Source organism: Lethenteron reissneri, chromosome 26 (genome assembly GCF_015708825.2).
Source record: "Lethenteron reissneri isolate LAM-NWPU_2019-01 chromosome 26, ASM1570882v1, whole genome shotgun sequence".
In the NCBI taxonomy this organism is placed as follows: Eukaryota; Metazoa; Chordata; class Hyperoartia; order Petromyzontiformes; family Petromyzontidae; genus Lethenteron; species Lethenteron reissneri.
In genome coordinates, this window is record NC_083804.1 from 1,875,927 (window position 1) to 1,897,990 (window position 22,064).

The 22,064-nt window shown below is 54.4% G+C and overlaps 2 protein-coding genes across 7 annotated transcripts in view; both read right to left on the bottom strand.

Annotated features, from left to right (window-relative positions):
- Positions 1 to 4,216: 4,216 nt before the first annotated feature.
- Positions 4,217 to 7,266, bottom strand: LOC133347384 (uncharacterized). Of its 2 annotated transcripts, none has more exons than XM_061559625.1 (3): positions 7,030 to 7,266; positions 6,073 to 6,365; positions 4,217 to 5,488 (listed from the first exon to the last, which is right to left on the bottom strand). In XM_061559625.1, exons 2-3 carry the CDS (start codon positions 6,361 to 6,363, stop codon positions 4,814 to 4,816), a joined length of 966 nt encoding a protein of 321 aa, XP_061415609.1. In that variant the 5' UTR covers positions 6,364 to 6,365; positions 7,030 to 7,266; the 3' UTR covers positions 4,217 to 4,813. The 2 variants fall into 2 exon arrangements, with proteins under 2 accessions (XP_061415609.1, XP_061415610.1); XM_061559626.1 differs by having other exon boundaries at positions 7,196 to 7,224.
- A 5,756-nt stretch (positions 7,267 to 13,022) lies between these two features.
- Positions 13,023 to 22,064, bottom strand: part of MSRA (methionine sulfoxide reductase A) — a 98,219-nt gene continuing 89,177 nt past the window's right edge. For all 5 annotated transcript variants that reach the window (XM_061559714.1, XM_061559715.1, XM_061559717.1 and 2 more), the window contains exon 6: positions 13,023 to 15,039. In XM_061559714.1, coding sequence (XP_061415698.1) covers positions 14,863 to 15,039 — 177 coding nt within the window. In that variant the 3' untranslated portion in view covers positions 13,023 to 14,862. The remainder of the gene's footprint in view (positions 15,040 to 22,064) is intronic.

The window sequence follows — 22,064 nt, forward strand, 5'->3', positions numbered from 1 at the left end:
TCGTGGCCTCTGTGGCTATCTCGCCATCTCCAACCTCAATCCTCCACTCTCTCTTCCACCCCGCTGGCTGGCGCCGTCATGAGCCCCTCAGCCACCAGGCTGAGGCACGGCGACCACCCAACGTGTTCACCACCCTTCACTACCCCGACTGACCCAGATAGCTTCCTGTCTCCCCGCTATAACTTCTCCCCCACGTCACCCTGACTCCTCCCTCTTGGATCGTCATATCCGCCCCGCCCATTTACGCCCGCATTACACTACCCTCCCCCGTAGAGAAAATTCCAGCCGTCCTCGGCTGAAACAGAACAAAATAATGCGGGCGAAGGCATCACAATCAGGAGTCCCCCAGACACAACGGAGATTATAACAACAACAACACAAGCAACGAAAGGGGAGGTATCAGGAACTGGAACAGAACACCGGCCTGTCCTCCGCGCAACAACAACAAGAATAAGAATGGCAGAATGAACAACAACGGCAACTGACACGCAAGAACGGCCAACGCGCACAACCCAGAAATGTGATGTTTTAGTGCGTGTCCATGTTGCAGTTCCATCCGCTCGGCTCAAGTCCAACGTCAAAGAGAAAGTGGTAGAGCAGGAATGACGAACGGCGCTCAATTGCTCCTTCAAGTCCTCATCCAGCTAGCACACCAGGTAACACCCAGTGCGACGGGAGCTGAAGAATCTGTGACGAGAAGGAGAATCCAATCCCCTGAGGCACAGCACAACAACGCACATCCGCATGTCGTACACGACAGCCACCCGGCCTCAGGGTAGTGGAGATGATGTAAATCCGGCCCGCTTAAAAAAAAAACCCCAATAATTACCCAAATTAACCGCGATCGATGCCCCAGTATTTACATTTTAACAACAATATTATTTACACGTAACAACAATAACAACAAAATTTCCTGCTCTTGCCCACCAGCAGTCCTCCCTTGAGGACCAGCACAGACATCGCACGTACACAGCATGTACCCACGGTCACTCTCAGCAACCCAACAAAACGCCTAATCGCACACCCTCGCATGGAGAGAGCCACGCTCCCCAGCGGTAACGTTTAACTCGCCCTAACCCCCACCGTGGTCGTCAACCCCCAGCAACATCCACTGACCATACTCTCAGCTAGTGCAATTTCGGGGATGAGCAGCAACTCGGCCATGCTCCTCCCTTACTATCCCATCAGAGATGGACACACACCAGCCTCGTATAGTCCGATGCTTTATAGCCCAGGGAAGGTTCATCCCCCAGCAATGCCAGACCCCCTGTACTCCCCCCACGGGGCAATGTTCTCTTATAGAGACAATAACACCCTAACCCAGATCCCGTGAGCCCCCGGCACACCAGGTTCAGTCTGCCACCGCACAACTGAACCATGACTCCCCGAGCCATATGAGCACATGGCCCATTAGTTTAAGACATACCACGGAGGTTTCGCCTCCGGGCTGTCAGGTCAGCCATCAGCCATAGGCCGATGTGACCACAACTCGTGCATCACCCAATCAACAATGGCAGGCATAACAGATGGAATATTTGCCCCACCCCGGTTTTTCCCGCGCGCTCAAAATGGCGTCCCCCTTCGCCCAGCGCGTTCGCGCAATCTCTCGCGCGCACTCAAAATGGCGGCCCTTTCCGCAAAGCGCATCGTCGCCATACCCCGCGTGCGCGCAAAATGGCGGCCCAACGTGCGAACACGTGGCCAGTTTTCTCCATTCGTGCACCCCAGCTTCCCTTAGCTGGGGGTCACAAGACGCATCCCCCGTCACGTTATAACAACCCCACCAACGATAGACGCACAGCCCCAGCTTGCTGCGCACAGCTGTCATATCGTGGAATTTTTTACCAATATTTTACCAACCACATTGGTTACACAACCCAACTCGCCAAGCAACTCGTGGTTGCATGCGATCAACCGAATACGCGACGCCACTTGGCGCCAATTTACGGTCCCATTAGCATTAACCTTTGAGACACCCACAACGGCGTCATCACGCACCCTCAAAGCGCGCTCTCTCTCTCAAAAAGCGCAATTACCCATAATATACACGAAATCTCGTGTGCACAACACCAATACAACCGAATTTTAGGGTCCCCCTCTATAATATACACGCAATCTCGTGTGCACAACACCAATACAACCGAATTTTAGGGTCCCCCTCTATAATATACACGCAATCTCGTGTGCACAACAACCATACAACCAATTATTTGGGTCCCCCTCGAATTTGTTACCAATTTCCAACAGGTACGCACAATATAATAACAATCCCAATTCCAATAATCAACCACTGCATCGCACCCCATAACCATACAGAACGGTATAACAGCACATGCAATCAGCATATCGCGATCACACGCGCACATTTAAGCACAATAGCAAGCAGATCTGCAGGCAACCAACACACCATTAATCCTGTCGTAACTTTGCAGCAACAACACAATTATTCTCTCTCTTGCAACAATCGCATCGCACACAGCACCTCGCAGCACAATACACCAAAAAAATATATATATTTTTTTCCAATTAAGCCCATCACACAAGGTAACCCACAAATAATACAGCGCAAGATACCCGACGCTCCCAAGTTAATAATTAACTTCACCATCAAGATAACAACTCCACGCAGCAGCGCACACACACAATTTGACACTCAGCAAATACAGCCGACTCTCCGTCCATTCTCAACACACGCACACACTTATATTGACACCAAGCAACAAGCAGATAGCGCGTTCATCGTTATTACACACACATACACACAGTCCGAACCGCGCTCCGCACAATCGAGTCATAAGAGAAAACCAAAATAGCCCCCCGGCCCTCGAAAGATGAGTGAGGTGTGTGTTAAGGCCGGGTGCGTATCGTTATGACTCGCCCGGGGCTGCAGCAAGAAGAGGACGGCAGGGTGGCAACTTGAGACGCCTCGCAGAACTCGTTCGGCGACTTGACGGCTCCGTTGTCACGCACACGAGCCAGGACGGGAAGCTCCCGCTCCAGCAGCTGCAGCATCGGCGTCTTCTCCTCGCAGCACCCCCTCGAAAAACAGCAGCTCACAGCAGGCTGCTCACCCCGCGGCACCTCCAGATGGCAGCGCAAGGCTGCCTCTCCGCCGTGATGTTGAAGATGGCGGCGTCCTCCCGCCGCGGTGAAGACAAGATGGCGGCTTCCCGCCGTTTCTCCCCTGCCACGCCCAAGATGGCGTCTTCGTGCCACGTGGCAATGGCGCTGGCAGCGCAGGAAAGGCAGAGGCCTGCGGATCACCACCGGGCCTCCCCGACGTCGTCCTCGGCGTGGTGAACTCACACAGTTGCGCCAGCACGATTTTCAAGGTCCCCATCTGCGCCGCCATCTGTCTCCATCGTAAGTTGGCGTCCTCCGGCACAGACAGGTCCACCGACGCGGCGACACCTTGCTCACCCGGACCCGTACTCGTTCCAGAACGGATCTCCTCTTCCATCGCAGGCAGGTCCACCGTCTGAGGAAGGTCGTCGTCGTCGGATGATGTAGCAGGAATATTCTTTTTTTTGTCTTTCTCTCAGTTGTTTTGAGATGCCGTTTCACTTCTGACTCCAGTGTAATAAAAGGACTCAGACACTTCTTGCTGACTCCGTGTCCTTTATTTGGGGTTCGCGTTCTCCTTCCCACACAGCACTCCTCCTGAGACTCTCTCCCTGGCAGCCCCACATCTGCCTTCACTCCCGTAGCCTTCCACGCTCCTGCAGCTCCGCTGCAGGCTCTTGGTACAGCCCTCTGGCTGCTCCCCCAGCAGCTCCATCGCTGCTCCCTGTTCCTCCGTGCGTGGCGATCTCGCCACCTCCCCATGTCAGCCCTTCGTGGCCTCTATGGCTATCTCGCCATTTCCTACCTCAGCCCTTCGTGGCCTCTGTGGCTATCTCGCCACTTCCTACCTCAGCCCTTCGTGGCCTCTGTGGCTATCTCGCCACTTCCTACCTCAGCCCTTCGTGGCCTCTGTGGCTATCTCGCCATCTCCAACCTCAATCCTCCACTCTCTCTTCCACCCCGCTGGCTGGCGCCGTCATGAGCCCCTCAGCCACCAGGCTGAGGCACGGCGACCACCCAACGTGTTCACCACCCTTCACTCCCCCGACTGACCCAGATAGCTTCCTGTCTCCCCGCTATAACTTCTCCCCCACGTCACCCTGACTCCTCCCTCTTGGATCGTCATATCCGCCCCGCCCATTTACGCCCGCATTACAGTAGTAAGAACGCTATCTTACGGGGTCGGAGACAAGGATTTGCACTCTTGTATTGATACTATTAATACACATTCTACTATAGATACAGCATTATTAGTACTATGCATATTACAACATTTCAATATATGTAGAGTTTAATTTCTCGATATTTGCCAGGTTGCTGCTGGACTGGATTTGGCACATCACCAGTAGCCACAGCCATAGCGAGAAGTATGCAGGATGCGGTGGTGCTGAGTATGAACATATTTTATTGAGTAACCAACCTCGACAGATACGAATATTAAGCCCTGGCCATGTCATACATAACACTGATAACATATATGACATGGTCACGGATGTCTACTGGACAAATGTGAAAAGAGCGTTAAAGCCCATCGGAGTATTCTGATATATATTGAAACAAGTGTAATACATTAGAACCAATAACCTCACCTTTATAATAGCTCGCCCTACCTGTTATTTTACGCTGTACTACTCTCCCCAGCTGGGATGGCCAAGATTTACAGCCACAATGAAATGAATCCGAATCGATGGGTCGCTCCGTGCCTACTACAAACCCTGCGGGGCCTACGCGCACCCCGAAGTATGCGGCATCACGGGCATCCGTGCGGCAGGGGCACGGAGCCCACGGCGCAGTAGTGGCGACGCCAGAACTCGGCGATAGCCCTCGCCAGCACGGGGCAGAACGCCTCGCAGCCCTCGCTGCTCCGCACCGCCTTGGGCATCTCCACCTGCAGCGCGTCGACCGTGCTGCCGTAGCGCAACCCGTGCGTCTGGGTGATGTAGCCGCCGCTGAAGTATCCTCCGCCGTTGGGACCCGGGTGAGACGGCGAAGGCACGGCGGAGTACGCCCCGTCGCCCTCCCGCTCGATCGTTCCCCCCAGGCTCTGGGCACCTCGGAGCAGGAGCTCGAAGCTCACGTCGTGGCTGGCTTGCACCTTCCCGGCCAGGTGGCGGATCGACGAGTCGTCGGGCCCGAAGGTGGAGGCGTCCAGGCTCTTCCCCGAGATGGTGTAGCCCACCTCCACCCAGCCCTCGGTGTGCACCTGCCCATGCAGGTCCACGATGAGACCCACGCCAATGGAGCCCTTGGCTCGTTCGATGAAATTCATGAAGTCGTCCCACGCCTGCTCAGCGAACGAGTTCCCGAAACTCGCCTCGTCGCGATCCCTGTTGGCGTCCAGCTTGATCCGGTGCAGGTTGTTGATGACGACGTGCGGGTGGAATCCCGTGAGGGTCTTGAGATGCTCTCCGAGCTTCATGGCGACCTTGGAGCAGCAAAGCACGTGCCGTTAGATTCGAGGGGCATTTCGCATCTCCACTCACTCGTCCACGATACGTCGTCCTCGTGAGATATCAGAAGCTAAGCAGGTTTGAGCCTGGTTAGTACTTGGGTGGGAGATTGCCTGGGAGTAGCAGGTGTTAGGGGCAGGGGCTGTGAGGTGGTTAGCGGATGGCGTGCAGCAATGGGTTACTGAATCCATCTGCGCTGAGATTTGAATGTCATCCCTTTCAGATTCATGAGTTTTCTCTGGGTACTCTGGCTTGCCACTCAATAAATTTGGCAGGACCATCTTGGAAAATCAAAGACCATAGACTTACCAGAGAACTCGGTTAAATAATAGGTGGTTTAAATATGGAGTCAAACCCAGGTTTTGATTGGTACCATCTTTGAGTACTCCAACCCCTGAGACGCCCAGCCACCACGACACTCTCTCGTTTAATTCTATAGATCGCACTGTGCAGACCTGTTGCACCTCCGATTAGCACGGTTGGCTACGTACGGCGCGAAAGAAGTTCAACATACACACACACCTCGAAGATCACTCTTAACCCGGGACAGACACTTCACCTCCAGTGTGTAGAGGTCCTTCGATGTCGAGACGTCGCATCGATTTGGATCGGCAGCCAGGCCGGGCGGGCAGGTGTGCTGGAAGACGCAGACAGAGGCCGTGGGGTCCCAGCATCCGGCTGCTCGGTCTGGGATTGCGCTCGGCTTGAGGGAGCCTCCGTGCGGCACGGTGAGGATCAGGCTGAGGTTGCCGGCGTGGTACTCGGTGTAGTTGTAGCGACCGAACTGGACGGTGGCGGTGGTGCCACCGTAGAGTTGGCACGCCACTAGCAGCAGCAGCAGCAGTGACATTTCTGGGGAAGTTAAGAAGCCGGACCCCAACTTATAAATAATACGTTGGTGCGCGTCGTATTAAATTCGTTTTTTCGCTTCATTTGGAGGGTATGACACACGTAGTACACAATGTATTATATTTGAAATAAAGACATATTATCCACCAGTGTTTTCCAGCAGAATTTGTTTGAGCACCAAATTAGAGGTTGATTTTGCTCGGTGGATTATATTCGGTAACGCAAGGCCCGTTCAACAAATCGTCAACTTAAAGGTGACCGGGTGGCTCAGAGGTCAGGACACTGAGCTGATATCACCGATGACATGAGTTCGATTCCAGGCAGGTGCCCGTGATTAAACCACGTTCTAAAGCACAGTGAGTTGATGGTCTCAGGCCGGCCACCAATGTCTGCACACAAAAAATAATGCCATTGAATTCGGTTCTGCACCGAACGGCTTAGGCAATTTATGGAATATGGTAAAGCCGTCCGGTCCTCTGGGCTGCAGATATTTCCTCAGACAGCCACTAAATACGATTAAAATGAAACTCGGCACGTCCTTCTTATGGCGAGAAGAAGAAACCTCCCTCCCACGCAGGGAGAATAATCTAATGCTCGGTAAAGAGTGAAATAACTTCAAGTGTGCAAACTGCGCTGGCCGCGCGAACGAAAGCACAGGATCACTCACGGTTGGTGCGTCTCTCGTAAAAAAAAAACTTCAAAGCAGTAAAGACGCGAAGCAGTTCGACCAATAAAATATCCTCGGATTGTCGCGGTATTATAACCAAGGTTCCAGCTTATATTCTCGACACAATTCCCTATTGATCCATCATCCACTGTCCAATTGCCAATACCGTCCAGTGATGAGCATCGCAAGGGGCAGTGAACGATCGGCGCTGTAAATCGAAGGAATTGATTCGTGAGATGTGGACACATTTATTATGATAATGAAAAGGTGTGTCGCGTCCAAATAAGGTCACCCTGGGCGTGTGCTTGCCCATTTAATAAGTTATGGAACGAGAATCGAGAGTGAGCGTGATTCTGTGCTCAGAAGCGACGCCGATGAAAAACCAAGGTCGGACGCATGCTGAAACCCATTGCGTTTGTAGGGTTGCACTCACAACAACAACAACCACCGCAGGCAATTCGCCACGAAGTGGCGGTGACGTCACCACGGTGCCTGCACTCACAAATACAAAGATCCCCCGTGGAGCCTTAACAGACTGTAGGGGCAAGTGTTGTCAGCGAGCACCTACGAAGGCCGGAACGGCAGACGAGGGGGTGGGTGCTCAGCACCACGCCCGACCGCCTTTGTCTCACCAGTGGCGATGTTTACACACCACACTAGGTACTCATTTGAGGCTGTGTCGACCAAGGGGGGGCGCACAGGACCAGTTCATAAAATCGTCACTGGTGTTGGCCGTGAGCGTGAATCGAACTCGGGTGGCCTGTTTCGTAGCTAACCGCTGCACCACCACTCCCCACACAGCAACATACATACAGACATGCACACACATAAGCCCCAAATATACACACACACATGATACGTACACACACACTGAACATACACAAACAGAGTACAAGCGTGTGGTCTGGCATGATTTTGTGGGTTTGAGCATGGGGTCTAGCATGGTGGTGTGCATGGGTAGTTCGTGCATGGGGGTTTAATCACGGGATGGAGCGTCGTTTTTTTATGTTGCAGCTTTGCAATCGACGCGACAATTCATAAGCAGCTCCGAGGGAATCGATTCTTTCCATTGGATGGTCATCGTCTGCTCATTGCTTCCCATTGGCTGGAGTTGGCCCAAAATGTTTTTCTTTTAAGTCAACAGACAGGTTCAGGGTTACGAATATAAAAATAGCTCGCTCTACAAGGACATCAAACACACAACAAGTGCACATTTTCCCACCGAAAATAAAAACACCGCGTCAGGGTTTTGCCCCTCGTCACCCCTGCACGTTGACACTGACGGTGCTTTCATGAATCCACTGCTGGATGAGGGCCTCCCCAAGCCGCGCGTCGTCGTCTTGGGGGTTGACCAAGTCCCCACGCTTGGCCAGTGTCGCTTGGTGAAGGCGGAGAGAGCGTAGACGCGGGTCGGTAGGAGGTGGGGGGATAGAAGTAGAGTACAACAATGGATTGAGTTTTGTGCCGCACTGCCCTCTGGCTGACTGCCACGTGGCGCAGCCGTGCGCACAGCACGCGGCTGGCTGTACGACACCCACCACGCGGCTGGCTGTACGACACCCACCACGCGGCTGGCTGTACGACACCCACCATGCGGCTGGATGTACGACACCCACCACGCGGCTGGCTGTACGACACCCACCACGCGGCTGGCTGTACGACACCCACCACGCGGCTGGATGTACGACACCCACCACGCGGCTGGCTGTACGACACCCACCACGCGGCTGGCTGTACGACACCCACCACACAGGCGCACGGACGTCGCGCAAGGTCATGGCCATCGGTCGTCATTTACAACCTCCACTGCTACGAGACATAAACCGAAGCCCAATTCAAAGAGCCGGGAGCCAAAGCCTGAAAACTTCGATAAATGCAACAACGTCCAGACTTCCTCCCATCATCGATCCCCCCCCCAAACTGCCTTCCGAATAAACCGGATTCCGAACCGTCCGTAGCCGCTGCGAACATATCCTGGCTTTAACCACCCTCAGCGCAACTGGTTCCCGGCGTCAACGGAACACTGGCACGGCGATGGTTGTGACCTCTCGACCTCCTCCGACAGTTTGGCGTCGCGGCCTCCTGCTGCAGTCGACCAAAATCACCAGACGCCGGTTCTGCCGTACACCCAATCGACGCTCCGCTCAGTAACCCTACCGTCGGGATACAATTCGCTGGTGACCGCAAGTCGCAAGAGAATCGTGAATACCGCCCCCCATCAAGGCTCGGCATTCGCACCGGCCTGGCGTGTACATCATCGCGGACATTCACGAAGGAGGCATATTTCTGTAGCTGGAGACTCCGACCAAAGTTTAATAATAATAAAAACCCCCACGAGCGGCTTTCCAATTGAACAATCGTGCAGCAAGGCGCCACCCCTGACGCGTCCTTCCGTGGTCGCTCCTGAATATAGTGGCAGACGCAAGGATCGAAGCACGCATCGGCGCGCGCCTCGTACTCTGGTGGTAGTGACTCATCCCGAGAGCTCCTACTCTCAGCCAGCCTGGCAACGCGTGCGAAATTAAGCCCTGGCGGTGGTGGTGGCGGTGGTTAGACCGTAAGAGCGGTGTTTGGAGGTCACGCCGGTGGTGCGTGTCAACAACGCCGACTCTTGAACGATCTGGGGGGGGCGAGGGGGGGAAGTGATGGCGAGATGTAACAGCATCGAAGGAAGGCCAAGAGCCGGGACGACCTCTTGACCCTGACACGTGGCGAGCTCGGTGGCAGCCCTTCACAGCTGGGGCGCACGCGGACCAAGCGGAGGAGGCGCTCGCGCGGGCACCAGAGCGGAGCGAGGGACGTGGAGAGTTTGCGAGCCTCGGAGTCTGCGGCGGCGAGTCTCGGGGGCGCGCGCGCGTGCACGCGCAAGGGGCGAGCTCGGGCACTTCGCGCTGACGCTTAATTAGAGAGAGCGGGGGGGCCATCAAAGGGGGCGAGCGCGCTGGTGGCTGCGGTGCGCCAGATAACAGCCGAGGCGTTGCGTGGCTCTGAGAAATAATTAAACCTTATAAATTGCGTTGACGCGGGATGCATACGAACAAAAAGCCCCCCCCCCCCCCCACTGCCACAACTCTCGGGGCTCTCGTGCAAAATGCCAACACACGGGGGGGGGGGGGGCACACTCGACCGCATTGGTTTGAACGTTATTTATTATTGTTGTTTAAAATTGGTGCGGATCGTAATCAAAGGCGGCGGTGGACACGCCGACATTCGCTCGCCGGTAATCGACGGCAATCAGTCCCACGGCGAGCAGGCCTCGCGAGGGTTCGTGCTCATCGCTGTGTTGTTCCCCGCGTACGGAACAATCCTCAGGGCTACACACACACGGGGTGCCCTCCCAGTGATGTGCCCCCGACGGTGTGCGCGCGAGAGAAGTCACTTGAAGGGAAATCAGTGGTAGTTCTGTGATATGCCCTTCAGTGGGCCGGTGTGTGTTGCGCGGAAGCGCTGCATTATACCCCGCGCGCGAGAGGTCCCAACTGATGCATCGTGACATGTTGGCTACGTGCGCACCTCCGACTAGCACGGTTGGCTGCGTACGGTGCGTGAGAAGTTCGACATAGACACACTCAATTTGGTTTTCAGTTAATTCTACAGAAACATGTAAAAACTCTGGAGGATTAAAAAGGCGCATTTTCATTTGATTTCTACGCGATGGGCATCTCTGTAGCAGGACACGTGGGAAAGTGCGGCGCCCATCGCGTGTGGTGGATAAGAGATCACTCAGAAGTCTTTTTGTGATATCGCCTTCAAAGATTCCAGTTTAATTTCTGTTCCGCGAGAGTGCTCAAAGGAAATGCGTTTGTCTCGTGACGTGGCACTGATATAGCACAATTGGAATAAAATTGTTAAGAAAGACAAAACAAAATTTATAATCAAAGTCACTTTCAATTGTTTGTTGGATCCACTAATCTGGTGATATCAATGAAGCTATACCTCATTTCAAACTTTAGCAAGTTAGATTTTTTTTTACCGAATTTCAATTTCATTTGAAAATTGCTACCGCGTCTGATTCTTTATCACCGTGTAAGAAGGGGGCTCGTGGTCCCATTGGACTCTCACCTGACGTTAAAATAAAGGTCACCCTCTATCTGAAGGCAAGGAGGGACTCGATTACAAGCGCCACGCCGGCGCCTTTAATGGCAAACCCGGCTCGCGCACGGCACGGCACGGCGTCTCAGAGACCCGCATTAGCGGCACGCGGAATGATCCCGCCGTTCCTTTAGTCCGATAAGCTTAGCCCGAGCTAAATTGTTTTCGAGATTCGGTAATCACACCTCGTGATTTCAGCCCCGAGTCATTACGGGGAGGCGCACCGCACGCGCGCGGCGACGAGTCGCGCGGCGCGGGGACGTCGTTCTCGACAGCGCCGAGGCGGCGCAAGCTCTCCTGCTAGGTCCGCACTGTATGTACGTTGAACTTCTTTTGCACCGTATGTAGCCAAACGTGGTAATCAGAGGTGGCAGGGAAAGACCTAACAAAACACAAAAACGCAGTTCTAAAGAAATTCGTCTTCAAAAGTGCATCGCTCCAGTGGCTTCCTAAGATTGGAAGAGCGTTCCAGACGGCCGCAGAAGCGCGTCTGAAAGGGCGCAATGCGGTAAGCGTCTTTGTTCGATGGCTTAGCCAAAAGCCGCTGCTGCGAGGATGACCGGAGTGCGCGTGATGGTTTATGCTCCTTGACGAGATCAGCAAGGTGTTGTGGTTCACCTGTGGCTAGCCACTTTGTGTGTGCAATGAGTGCGACCGTCATAATGTATTCGTTCGGCAACCGAAAACCAATGGAGCTCCGGGAGCACTGCACGGACATTGTCGGATGACACGTGCCAAAAAAAAAAAACACGGGAGAGTGGCCTCTGTGACCTAGGAAGGCCTTTTGTGTTCCAGCATCGCTCTGTGTATGTGAAGCTGCCACTCGGTGAGCCACGCGGATTCCGTAGGCTTGGTACTGCCCTGGCTCACTCCCCACTCCCAAGGGAAAGCGATCACAATCATACAAGAAAAGGATTGCACCGTGGGCCGTACGCTGACACGAGGGGTAGCGATGCTCTGCGAGAGCGCCAGACGGATTCTTCATCTCGTTAAACAGACACCAATAGAGCAATTGATAAACAAAAATCATTGGGGAGAAAGACTTAAAGGAAATTTAATGAAAAAAAAATGTTGTTGCATCGTGGGAATTATTCGAGACATTGGTGGCTTGCGGAAGCACTTCATCCAGCAGTGCACGGATCATGGCTGGTGGTGGCGATAGGCGAACATGTAGGACAATAGCACTTCTATTGAGTGGAAGACATTTTGCTCAAGAATAGCCAGGCTACTCCACATAAAGGGTATTGCCCAACACTTGATGTATTTTGCTGTTGTAATAATAATTTGGATTTAATCCGACTGCATCACGACGTCTACAGAAAGCGAGAACAAATGGTAATTGTTTAAAAAAAAAGTCTCCAAGTTACTCTCAGACTCACGACAGACGGGGGGGGGGGGCAGTCCTCCGCACGCAAAATGGAGGCCAGGCGAGAGCTAGGAGGCAGCGCCGGGACAAGGTCAGTAACTGGGAAAAAAGAAACAAATCTCAACAAATGAAATATGTAAAACTATCATGGAGAGGAGCAGGGGAAAATGGAGTTGGGTTTTGGCAGCGGTAACATTTAGCGCTCTGCTGCCCGACCCGCAGGGAGGGGAGGAAGCACACAACGGTACCACGACCGCCAACTCGATGGCGGAGTTGACGAGCAACGTGCCACGTGTAGCCCGCTCCCTGCGCACCAGTGCCAACGCAGCTCCCTGCATGTGGACGCGGTAGAACACGGGCCTCCTCATCATCACCATCATCATCATCACCACGATCCATGGGCAGACAGCCCGTAGTAGGTGTCCACTGCACATGTCGTCATGCGTCTCTCTACTTTCCTCTCTGGCTTGTGCCAATATGCTCACATAATTACTATTTCTCTGCTTAGCGACAGCATAAACTCGAACAAGTACAATGCCACAGCATAATTTTATTCAACTACGAAAAATATTAGGCAGACAGTTCTTCTGTACACGTATAAGAATTTATAGAGATATTTCCCCCCCAAGTCAAAAAATACAGGAACGTTTGTAGTACCACGTAAGACCACAGCATAACGGATAAAGGTCATTGTAACTGCTGAGATTAAACAAAAATCTTTATTAGAAACCTACCATCCCCATCCCCCCTCGAGTTATTTAAAGATGCTCTCACTGCGGCCCAGCCATTCAGTCAAAGGTATCTCTTGTCTCTTCTTCACCATCTCATCTGCATTGTTTGTTTGTAAAATTTTTACATTATCATCGCATTAGCCTAAATCAAACATTACACGGTGCTTACATCGTGAACAATCGATGATTATACGCGGGATTTCATACGTATATATTGTGAGCGTACACATTCATTGTAATCAATTAATCGATTCATCGCTCCTTGCCGGCATCTCGCCCAACTCAACTGGCTCCCATCAGCCAGCACAACAGGCATTGCGAGTCGCTGTGTAGGGGATGCACAACCATCTTCACAGAATGTTACTAGATTCACGGACGTTTTTGAGGTGTACTTGTGCAAACTATGAACATCTGGGCGTTGGAGAGAGCGACAGCCCATCATCGATTTGTGGGAAGTCAATGGTGCATGACCTTCGGACAGACTCGCCCCCACCAGAGGATTGTGGAGTTCCCACTGCCAGCACAGGGCCAACAAGTGGAGATTTGGCCCAAGCAGGGAGACATCGGAGAAAGCCATCGTTACATTCGTCACTTTACGTGGTGCTTGGAGAAATTACAATGAGCATCTAATTGGCACCGCCACCACAAGCAGTTACGGAGCCGAGTTGTGAATCTCTTGAAGGGTGCACTGAGTCTGAGTACTGCGTCCACCGTGCCAAACAAATGCGTGGAGACTACATCTGCCCTCTGTGCCGTACAATAATTCTGTAGTTGAATTTGAAGGATTATAGCTTCCAAACGCCACCGCGTCTCGATGGGGTTCTCAGAGTGCAGCGGTCGCAGCAATACACGGCCACTGCTGTCTTAAATGCGAACTAAATAAACTATTTTGTTTTAGTTTAGTAGGTAAGGCCCACTGAGCTATATAGATTAGATTATTTTCAGAAGCGACCTGGCTATCACAAATAACAGCCCAACGAAGTGGCCCATTATCACATGCAAATTTATAACAGCAGACAAAATACTCTGAATCGTTTCTAAATGTGGAGGGGAAAACCTGAGGGCCCGGAGAAAAATCCACACGACCACGGGGAGATCATGCAAACTCCAAATATACAGCAGCAGGCTTCGTCAGGGTCAGGATCGAACCCACGACCTCCTGTATACCAGGCGAGGCAGTTAACACCTCGCCTCCGTGGCGCCCCAATAAGACGGCTCATGTGGCAGGTGTAGTTCAAGCGGAGAGTAGTGATCTAGTTTTGAGGGCACGATGTCAGGGCGTTGGGCTGCTCTCTCCTTCCCGAGCTCACTCCTCCCATTCCCTCCCGTTTCCTCGACTTCGCCTGCACCCCGAGACGGTTTGTTACACTACGGGCGAATAGCAAAATGCAAGTTGTTGTTATTCCCGTCGTCGTTGTCAGTCGACCACGCTATGGGACTAAAAGAGAGACGCCGGATAAGAACCCTCGGCACTTCTCACACTTGCGGCCGTGCCAACTCGCTTGCCGAAAACCGACCGTGTGGGCGGGCGGGCGTCAAGAAAAGAAAGAGAGGGAGGGAGGTGGGGGCCGCCACGCTCGGCCTCGTTACATCTTCGTCAAGAGGCAGCAGCGTGGGCGACAGGCGGGCAGGCACGCTGCCACCCTACAGGTCACCTAAGGGCCTCAGGCCCACGGGGCAGGAGACGCCAGTGCCCCCCAGGCCACAGTAGCCCCCCGGGTTCTTGTGCAGGTACTGCTGGTGGTAGTCCTCTGCGTAGTAGAATGGTCCGGACATCTGGATCTCCGTGGTGATCTGGCCAAAGCCGGAAGTTGTCAGCATCTGGGGACGGAAAAGGGGGAAATTGCAATATTGCATTGTGACATTTATAAGAAAACTAAAAAATCGGTTTACTATCTCTATAACTTGCCACGCGAAATAAAATGAGGCTTTATTATCACTGGCATCTCACTATTGTCGTCCGTTTGCCGCAAAGGTAAAGAAAAGTACAGGTGCAGCCCCGCAATTACCCGTTCATACGGCTGCTGGTGGAAGGGCCCCCACGAGAGTGAGCTATCGTACACAGCGGCCGGACGTCTTAGAAGACTTGAGAGGCCCTACGCTTTACCCCACCACACCTGACCTGCCGATCAACTGACTGGTGAACCCTTTTCTTTCTACCTCTCGATGGACTGAGGTGGGGGGGCCGGGGGGCGGAGAATGAATAACAAAATGCGCCCATCGTCTCAGCTGCCATGCCTGGAGATCGAACGAACCGGCGACATCCGCATTGCAAGTCCGGTGAACTGCACTTCGTCCCTGGGCCAGAGAAAAAAACTGCTCACCCCACCCAAGGCAGCAACATCTTTCGTCGAAACCCATTTTGTGTATACGGCTAATAAGAGTGAATTACGCGACTGCCAACACATTTCAAGCGGCGATTGGGTCACATTTTGAAATTCGAAGCGTTCACGCGACGTCAGCTCGGGTGGTTCCCGACGGCAACGGAACAACGATCTGGTTTGGGGCTCGTGGATGGAATCGTGAACGGCGGCACCGTGGGTGCCGAACCGTGGCGGCACCGCATCCATTCCATTTGGACGGCGAACAGCCTAGAAAATGGCCACGCGTTTGCAGTGGCACAGAGCGAGACGCGGCGGCCTGGGCCCCGGGACTCCCTCCAGCAGGGGTCTCGCTCGAGCCAAGCGCCGGGCGCCCCCTTCGCTCACGCCGGGCTCGTGGCAAGCAGCCGATTTGCACGGCCTCAGGAAAGCCAAACCCCTACTAACCTGCGCTCGTTTTACACCACAGTTTACTGACTGAAGCCCCCCCCCCCCCCTTTCTGCGTGTTGGACTCTAGGGGGCTCTGTGCTCCCAGCTAACGGCTGGGCAGGTGCTGAAGCCATTATCGGAATGTTGCGGCTGCTGTTGGCATTTCTATTCGTATCCACCCCCGCCCACCCTTCTGCACACTCCACACGCACACACCGCCCGACACACCCCACACCACACACACACACACCCCCCACACACACGTCACCCCACACACACACATCGCCCCACACACATCGCCCCACACACACACAGACATCACCCCACACACACACACATCACCTCACACACACACACACACATCACCTCACACACACACATACCACCCTGCGCACACTCCGCTGCGAATGAAGCGGACGCTCTTTGTCTCTGTGGCAGCAATTTGCATCGCGTCCACGAGCCTCCCTCGGCCCTTGTCACCCACCGGCCCCGCAGCTCCGGCAGCAGGAGAAGGAATTCCCTGACACGCGTTGCGATCCGTCGAGAGCGGACGGGAACGAAACGGGGACGTGGAGGAAGCCTTTGTTGATGGAGGGGGGGGGGGTTAGGAGGTGGGGGGGGGGGGCTGCGGGTGTCGGAATCCATTTTGCGGCGGCGATGGCCTCAGTCTCTCGCGGAGTCAGCGATTCTGTTGCGGGTCTCACCCAGAAGTCCTCAACAATCACTGCCTCCAACACCCCCCCCCCGTCACCCGCCCCCCACCGCAACCACCATCAGCAGGCCAGGCCACGCTTTGAGCGCAACCCAAACACATCGATGCGTTTTCACATCCACTCTGGGATCACAGCTCGTTACGCGCGTATCTCCAGACAGCGCTTGCATCGGCGGCGCATGAGCCATCGGCATTGGGGTATTGTTATTATTCCTTTGTTGAATGCCGGTGCCACGCGTCGGTATACACAGGTGCACGCACAACGACGGCGGTGGGACGCGAGACGCGATGCGATTTAAACGGGTGATCAATTCCCTCTTGGCGTGGCGCGCGTGCAACCTGGGGCCGTGGGCGACGCGTGGCCGGCGGCTGGCGACGGCGTGAAGGGTGCAAGGTGACGGCGTGGTTCGTGTTGTGCCGAGTTTCGCCGGTGCCGGGCAAACGAGAGACCTTATTATTCTGAGACCGGGCATAGGGCCTAATGCGGCCTCATCACGCAAATGTCACCGTCCGACATCGCTCGCGGGCAATGGGCAGAGACGGCGCGTAGCGCCGCCGAAAGATACGGCGCGGTGTAAAGCTGAGAGAGGCTGGGAAGAAAAGAAAAAAACTAATTTGGCGACCAGATTTGGTTAATTATTCATATGGACGATACAAAAAAAAAACTGTTTCCATTTTTCAACGGATGCTGCAAGACAACAATTAATCACGCACACAGGCAGGCCGGCAGGCTCGTGACCACACAATGACAAATATCCCCCTTATAGCCTCTAACAGACTGTTGGGGCAAGTGCTGTTTGCGAGCACCTACAAAGGCCGGCACGGCTCACGAGGGGGTGGTGTGGTCATTACCACGCCCGGCCCCGTGTCTGTCGAGTGCTCATGTTTACCACACCGCAGCGCCAGGTAGACAGAGTACTTATTTAAGGCTAAGTCTACCTTGGGTAGGCCCACGACTGGTTCATATATTCTCCTACTATATCAGATCACGGGCCACCGAGCTCGTGGGGCAGCGCGCTAACCACTGCACCGCCACTGCCCACAGCACACACAACACGTTTAGAGACACACACACATACACTGGCACACATCAAGATTGATAACACACTCACATAGACGTACACATCGCCTTACAACAGTGCAGCCTCACAGATGTATGCACTGACATATGCATAGGTCTAATATACGGGATTCACATACATAAGACAAAAAATACAAATATCCTAGACTATTGGGGCAAGTGCTGTTAGCGAGCAACTATGAAGGCCAGCACAGCCTTCATAGTTGCACCACGCCCGGCCGCCTTTGTCGCTCCAGTGGCGATGTTTACACACCGCACCAGGTTCTCAATTGAGGCTGAGTCGACCTGAGGGGAGGCCCAGGACAGGTTGAAATAATCGTCACTGGTAGTGGCCGTGAGCAGGAATCGAACCCAGGTCACCGGGTTCATACCGCAGCGCGCTAACTGCTACAATACCACTCCCCATGCATACGTAAACACATACACACACGTACTCATGATATTCACACACGTACTGATCACACGTACGGGTGTATCCACAGATTCGTATAAAACACTGACTCGCACGCGTACGAACTCCACGCATGCAAATGTAAACACTCATTTACAGACTGGCATTCTACGTGGACGAAACGCTCCCAATTTTCGGACCGTGCATATTTTGCTCCATGAACGGGGGGGGGGGGGCATGGGCTGCCGGACAGCCCTTGTCGTCGTTGTCGCTTCTGCAGTGCGGTCAAATCCGCCGATAAAAAAGCTCAAATTGAATGGAAATTGCGAGCGCTCGCAGCGAGGACGGAAAGCAGTCGGTCGAATGTTTCCAACGAGCCCGCCACCGCGTCACTCGCTCACTCACTTTCCCACCGGCAAACACCACCATCATCATCATCATCCTCCCGCCCGCCCGCCCGCATCAAGGTGACCTCTAAAGCAGACTGGGGGGGCGGTGGACACCCCGGCTCTGCGCCGCCACCGCGCTTGTGTTACGCAACGGCACGGCCCGCAAGGCGATAAAGACAAAGACACACACGTGTGGCAGCCACACAATGACTGTAGGGGTAAGTGCCGTTAGCGAGTAGCACCTATGAAGGCCGGCACGGCACGTGAGCGGGTGGGTGGCCAGCACCACGCCCGGCCGCCTTTGTTTCCCTCGTGACATTGGTTACACACCGCACCAGGTACTCATTTGAGGCTGAGTCGACCTTGGGGAGGCCCAGAACCGCTTCAGATAATCGTCACCAGGGAGTCTGTTGTTATTCCTTGCAGCGAGCGATAAATCTGTGCAATACATGAGCAGTATTTGATGTCCCATTCTTTTTAAAGCAATTATTTTTTTTATCTTTTAGTATAAAACAAATGTACTTGTGAAACACGTCTGGTGGTTTTTATTGTTGCCATTTTACTGTGAATTTCAACTTGAAAAGAATTGCAAACAAAAACAAAATATCCACCACCGGTGTGCACTGCAGTGTTCTGGCGAGACTCGTGCGACTCTTGATGTTGTTACTGTTGTTGCTGTTCCAACACGTGGATAAATAATGGCAGCAATGCGCACAGCATTAATCACGAAAGACATTGTTGGGGCAAGTGCTTTTCGCGAGTAGCACCTATAAAGGCAGAATGGGGTTGGGTGGCCAGCACCACGCTTGGCCGCCTTTGTCTCCCGAGTGGTGACGTTTTACACATTTACCACCACCACCACGACGGGTGTACAGCCTGCACACGTGACCCACCGGGGCAGGTCACGCAAACACAAGGCGACGACGCGACGGTCGCGGCAAGTGCCGTGGGGGGACGGCTGTGATTATGACTCCAAATTCCGAGGCCATCAATGCGACATTAGCATAAGCCGATAGTTAACGCCGAGGCGATAACCAACAGTATATACCGCGTAGAGAGAGAAGACCAAATCGCTGCACGTCTCTCGCACTGCGGTAGATTTAAACATCGCGCCAAGCTGCGCGGTGATAACGCACGTGTGCGTGCGTGTGTGTAAGCGTGCGTGCGTGCGTGCACGGGCGAAAGCGTCCGGGAACAAAGACCGGGGCGGCGAGTGAGAGTCCGCATTGCTGCGCCCGTGTACACAGAAATCCTCCCTCCCCACAGCCACACACGGCTGTGGCTGGGGAGGCGTGCGCTGTTAGTGAGCACCTATTAAGGGTCAGGGTTGGCCACACGAGTGGGGTGTGGTGCCAGCATCACCACGCCGAGCCACCTTCGTCTCCGCGGGCGCTGGTTGACTGCACAACGCGTACTCATTTAAGGCTGAGTCGACCGAGGAGAGGCCCGGGATACATGTACGTGTACAGAAATAAAACGAATCTCAGTGCCGTACAGGCTTCATCAGACTGTTGGGGCAAGGTGTCGCTGGCGAGGACGATGGGGGTGGCGTGGCCAGTAGCACCACGCGTGCACTTACGCATGCATACACGCACGTGCGTGCGCACGCGGAGAGAAAGGCACGGGTTCTGGTTAGGGTTAAAGGCACGCGCAGGGGATTTGAACGTAATGAGAATAGATGCACAGTCGGCTGCCATCAGTGTACGAGCGGTGGTCAAGCTTGAAGCGAAAGAAGATTATCTCAGGGGGAGGAGGGAGATGGAGGGAGATACAGGGAGATGCAGGGAGATGGAGGGATATGCATCAGAGATGGAGTGAGATGCATCAGAGATGGAGTGAGATGGAGCGATATGGAGGGAGATGCAGGGAGGAAGAGGAGGAGGCAGGAGACGGAGGGAGACGGTATGACGCATGGTCAATGGGGCTCGCAATGCCGGAGCATCAAGAGAGGGTGAGCGGCAAGAGACTCGACCGAGGCGGCAAGCAGGACGCCGCATTCCGACGCGGCTCAACCGTGCCCGGCACAGAGCCCACGCGCTGACCATGTCCACACGCAGCAGCAGCGACGGCGGCGTGGGAGAGCCATCGCAGGGCTCTGCCTAGCAGCCACTCTCACAACGAGACGCGCGACCACCCACCCACTATCTACCACCTACCCTCTCGCATGCTCAGACACTGCACACGATCCAGCCATTCCAGCAGTCAACGAAGCCAACCGGCCACTCAATCCACTCGGGCACGCAGCCACGCAGCCTACCTAGCCACCCACCCATCCATCCAGCCAATCAGCCACCAAGTCAATCACCTATACAGCCACTTAGTCATTGATGTACCCAGCCATCCAGCCACACAGACATCCTTAGTGCCACTCCACCAATAAGTGAAATAACATCTTTGTTGAAAGAAATACATATCAGCGTGTGTCATCCCACATTCTCAAATTCAATAAATGTCAGAACACTTTCTCCCTAATTATTTTGCGCAAACTCTCATGAAGTGTCAGTTTTGGTCACAGGCTTTGTTTTGTTAAGGCAATTAATTGATGGAATGTGTCACGATTCACCCAAAAAGTAAAACTCCAGCGCAAGCGCGCGGGTCTTCGTGCGTAGGTGGGCTTCGCGCGGGGACGCAGCACGCGGCAGAGAGCGGTGCCACGCAAAACCTGCGATTACCGCGCAACAAAAATAACCGCCACCCCCACCGCCCCCCCCCCCCCCCGCTGCCGCCTCACAAAGAAAGCAGTTTGCATGCCGCATCCCCCCCGGCTCGAATCGGAACAGCCTGTCCCCTCTCGCCGGCGTTAAAGCTATTAGAGGCGCGCGTGCGGGCAGCGGCAAGCCGATTAAAGGATGTGTCCGCGGGAACGCCGGCCGCCGCCGCCGCTCGCACGTGCCGCCCCACGTGAGACCGGCTGGCACGGGCTGGCTGGCGCTTGGCGAGCGGGCTGGCGCTCGGCGCTCGGCGCTCGGCGCTCGCGCGACGGCACCCAACGAGGGTACGGGCCGATCGATATTTTTCAATTCTGCGGAGGATGGAGCAGCACACTCCCCTGCTGCCCCCCCCCCGACCCCCGGCCCTCTCACCTGCCAGCCCCCCGCTCGTCAGCTCATCAGCTCGCCCGCTCGCCCGTCTGTTCGCCACCGGATGCCGCCCCACACACCCCCCCCCCCGCCCAGCGAAGGAGAGGAGGCGTCCTCGCGCACGCGTTATTATCTGGGAACTTCACAATGGGGAGAGCGCGCTCATGCATAATTGATGGTTGCCGGCTCTAATCTCAGCCATAACTGGGGAGTCGTGTCCGGTCCCACGACGAGACAGAAATACCGAGCGCGGGGAAAGGAAAAAAAAGAGAAAACGCTGTACCAGAATCTGAGCCCGACGGAGTGATCGCACGTGCGTGTGCATTCGCGTGCGCATGTGCGTGTGTGCGTGCGCAGGTGAGCGTGTGCTTTGATCAGAGTCCTCCGGCAGCGACGCGTTGGCTGAAATCGATTCTTTCTTGCGCTCAGGCTACGTGCGTCG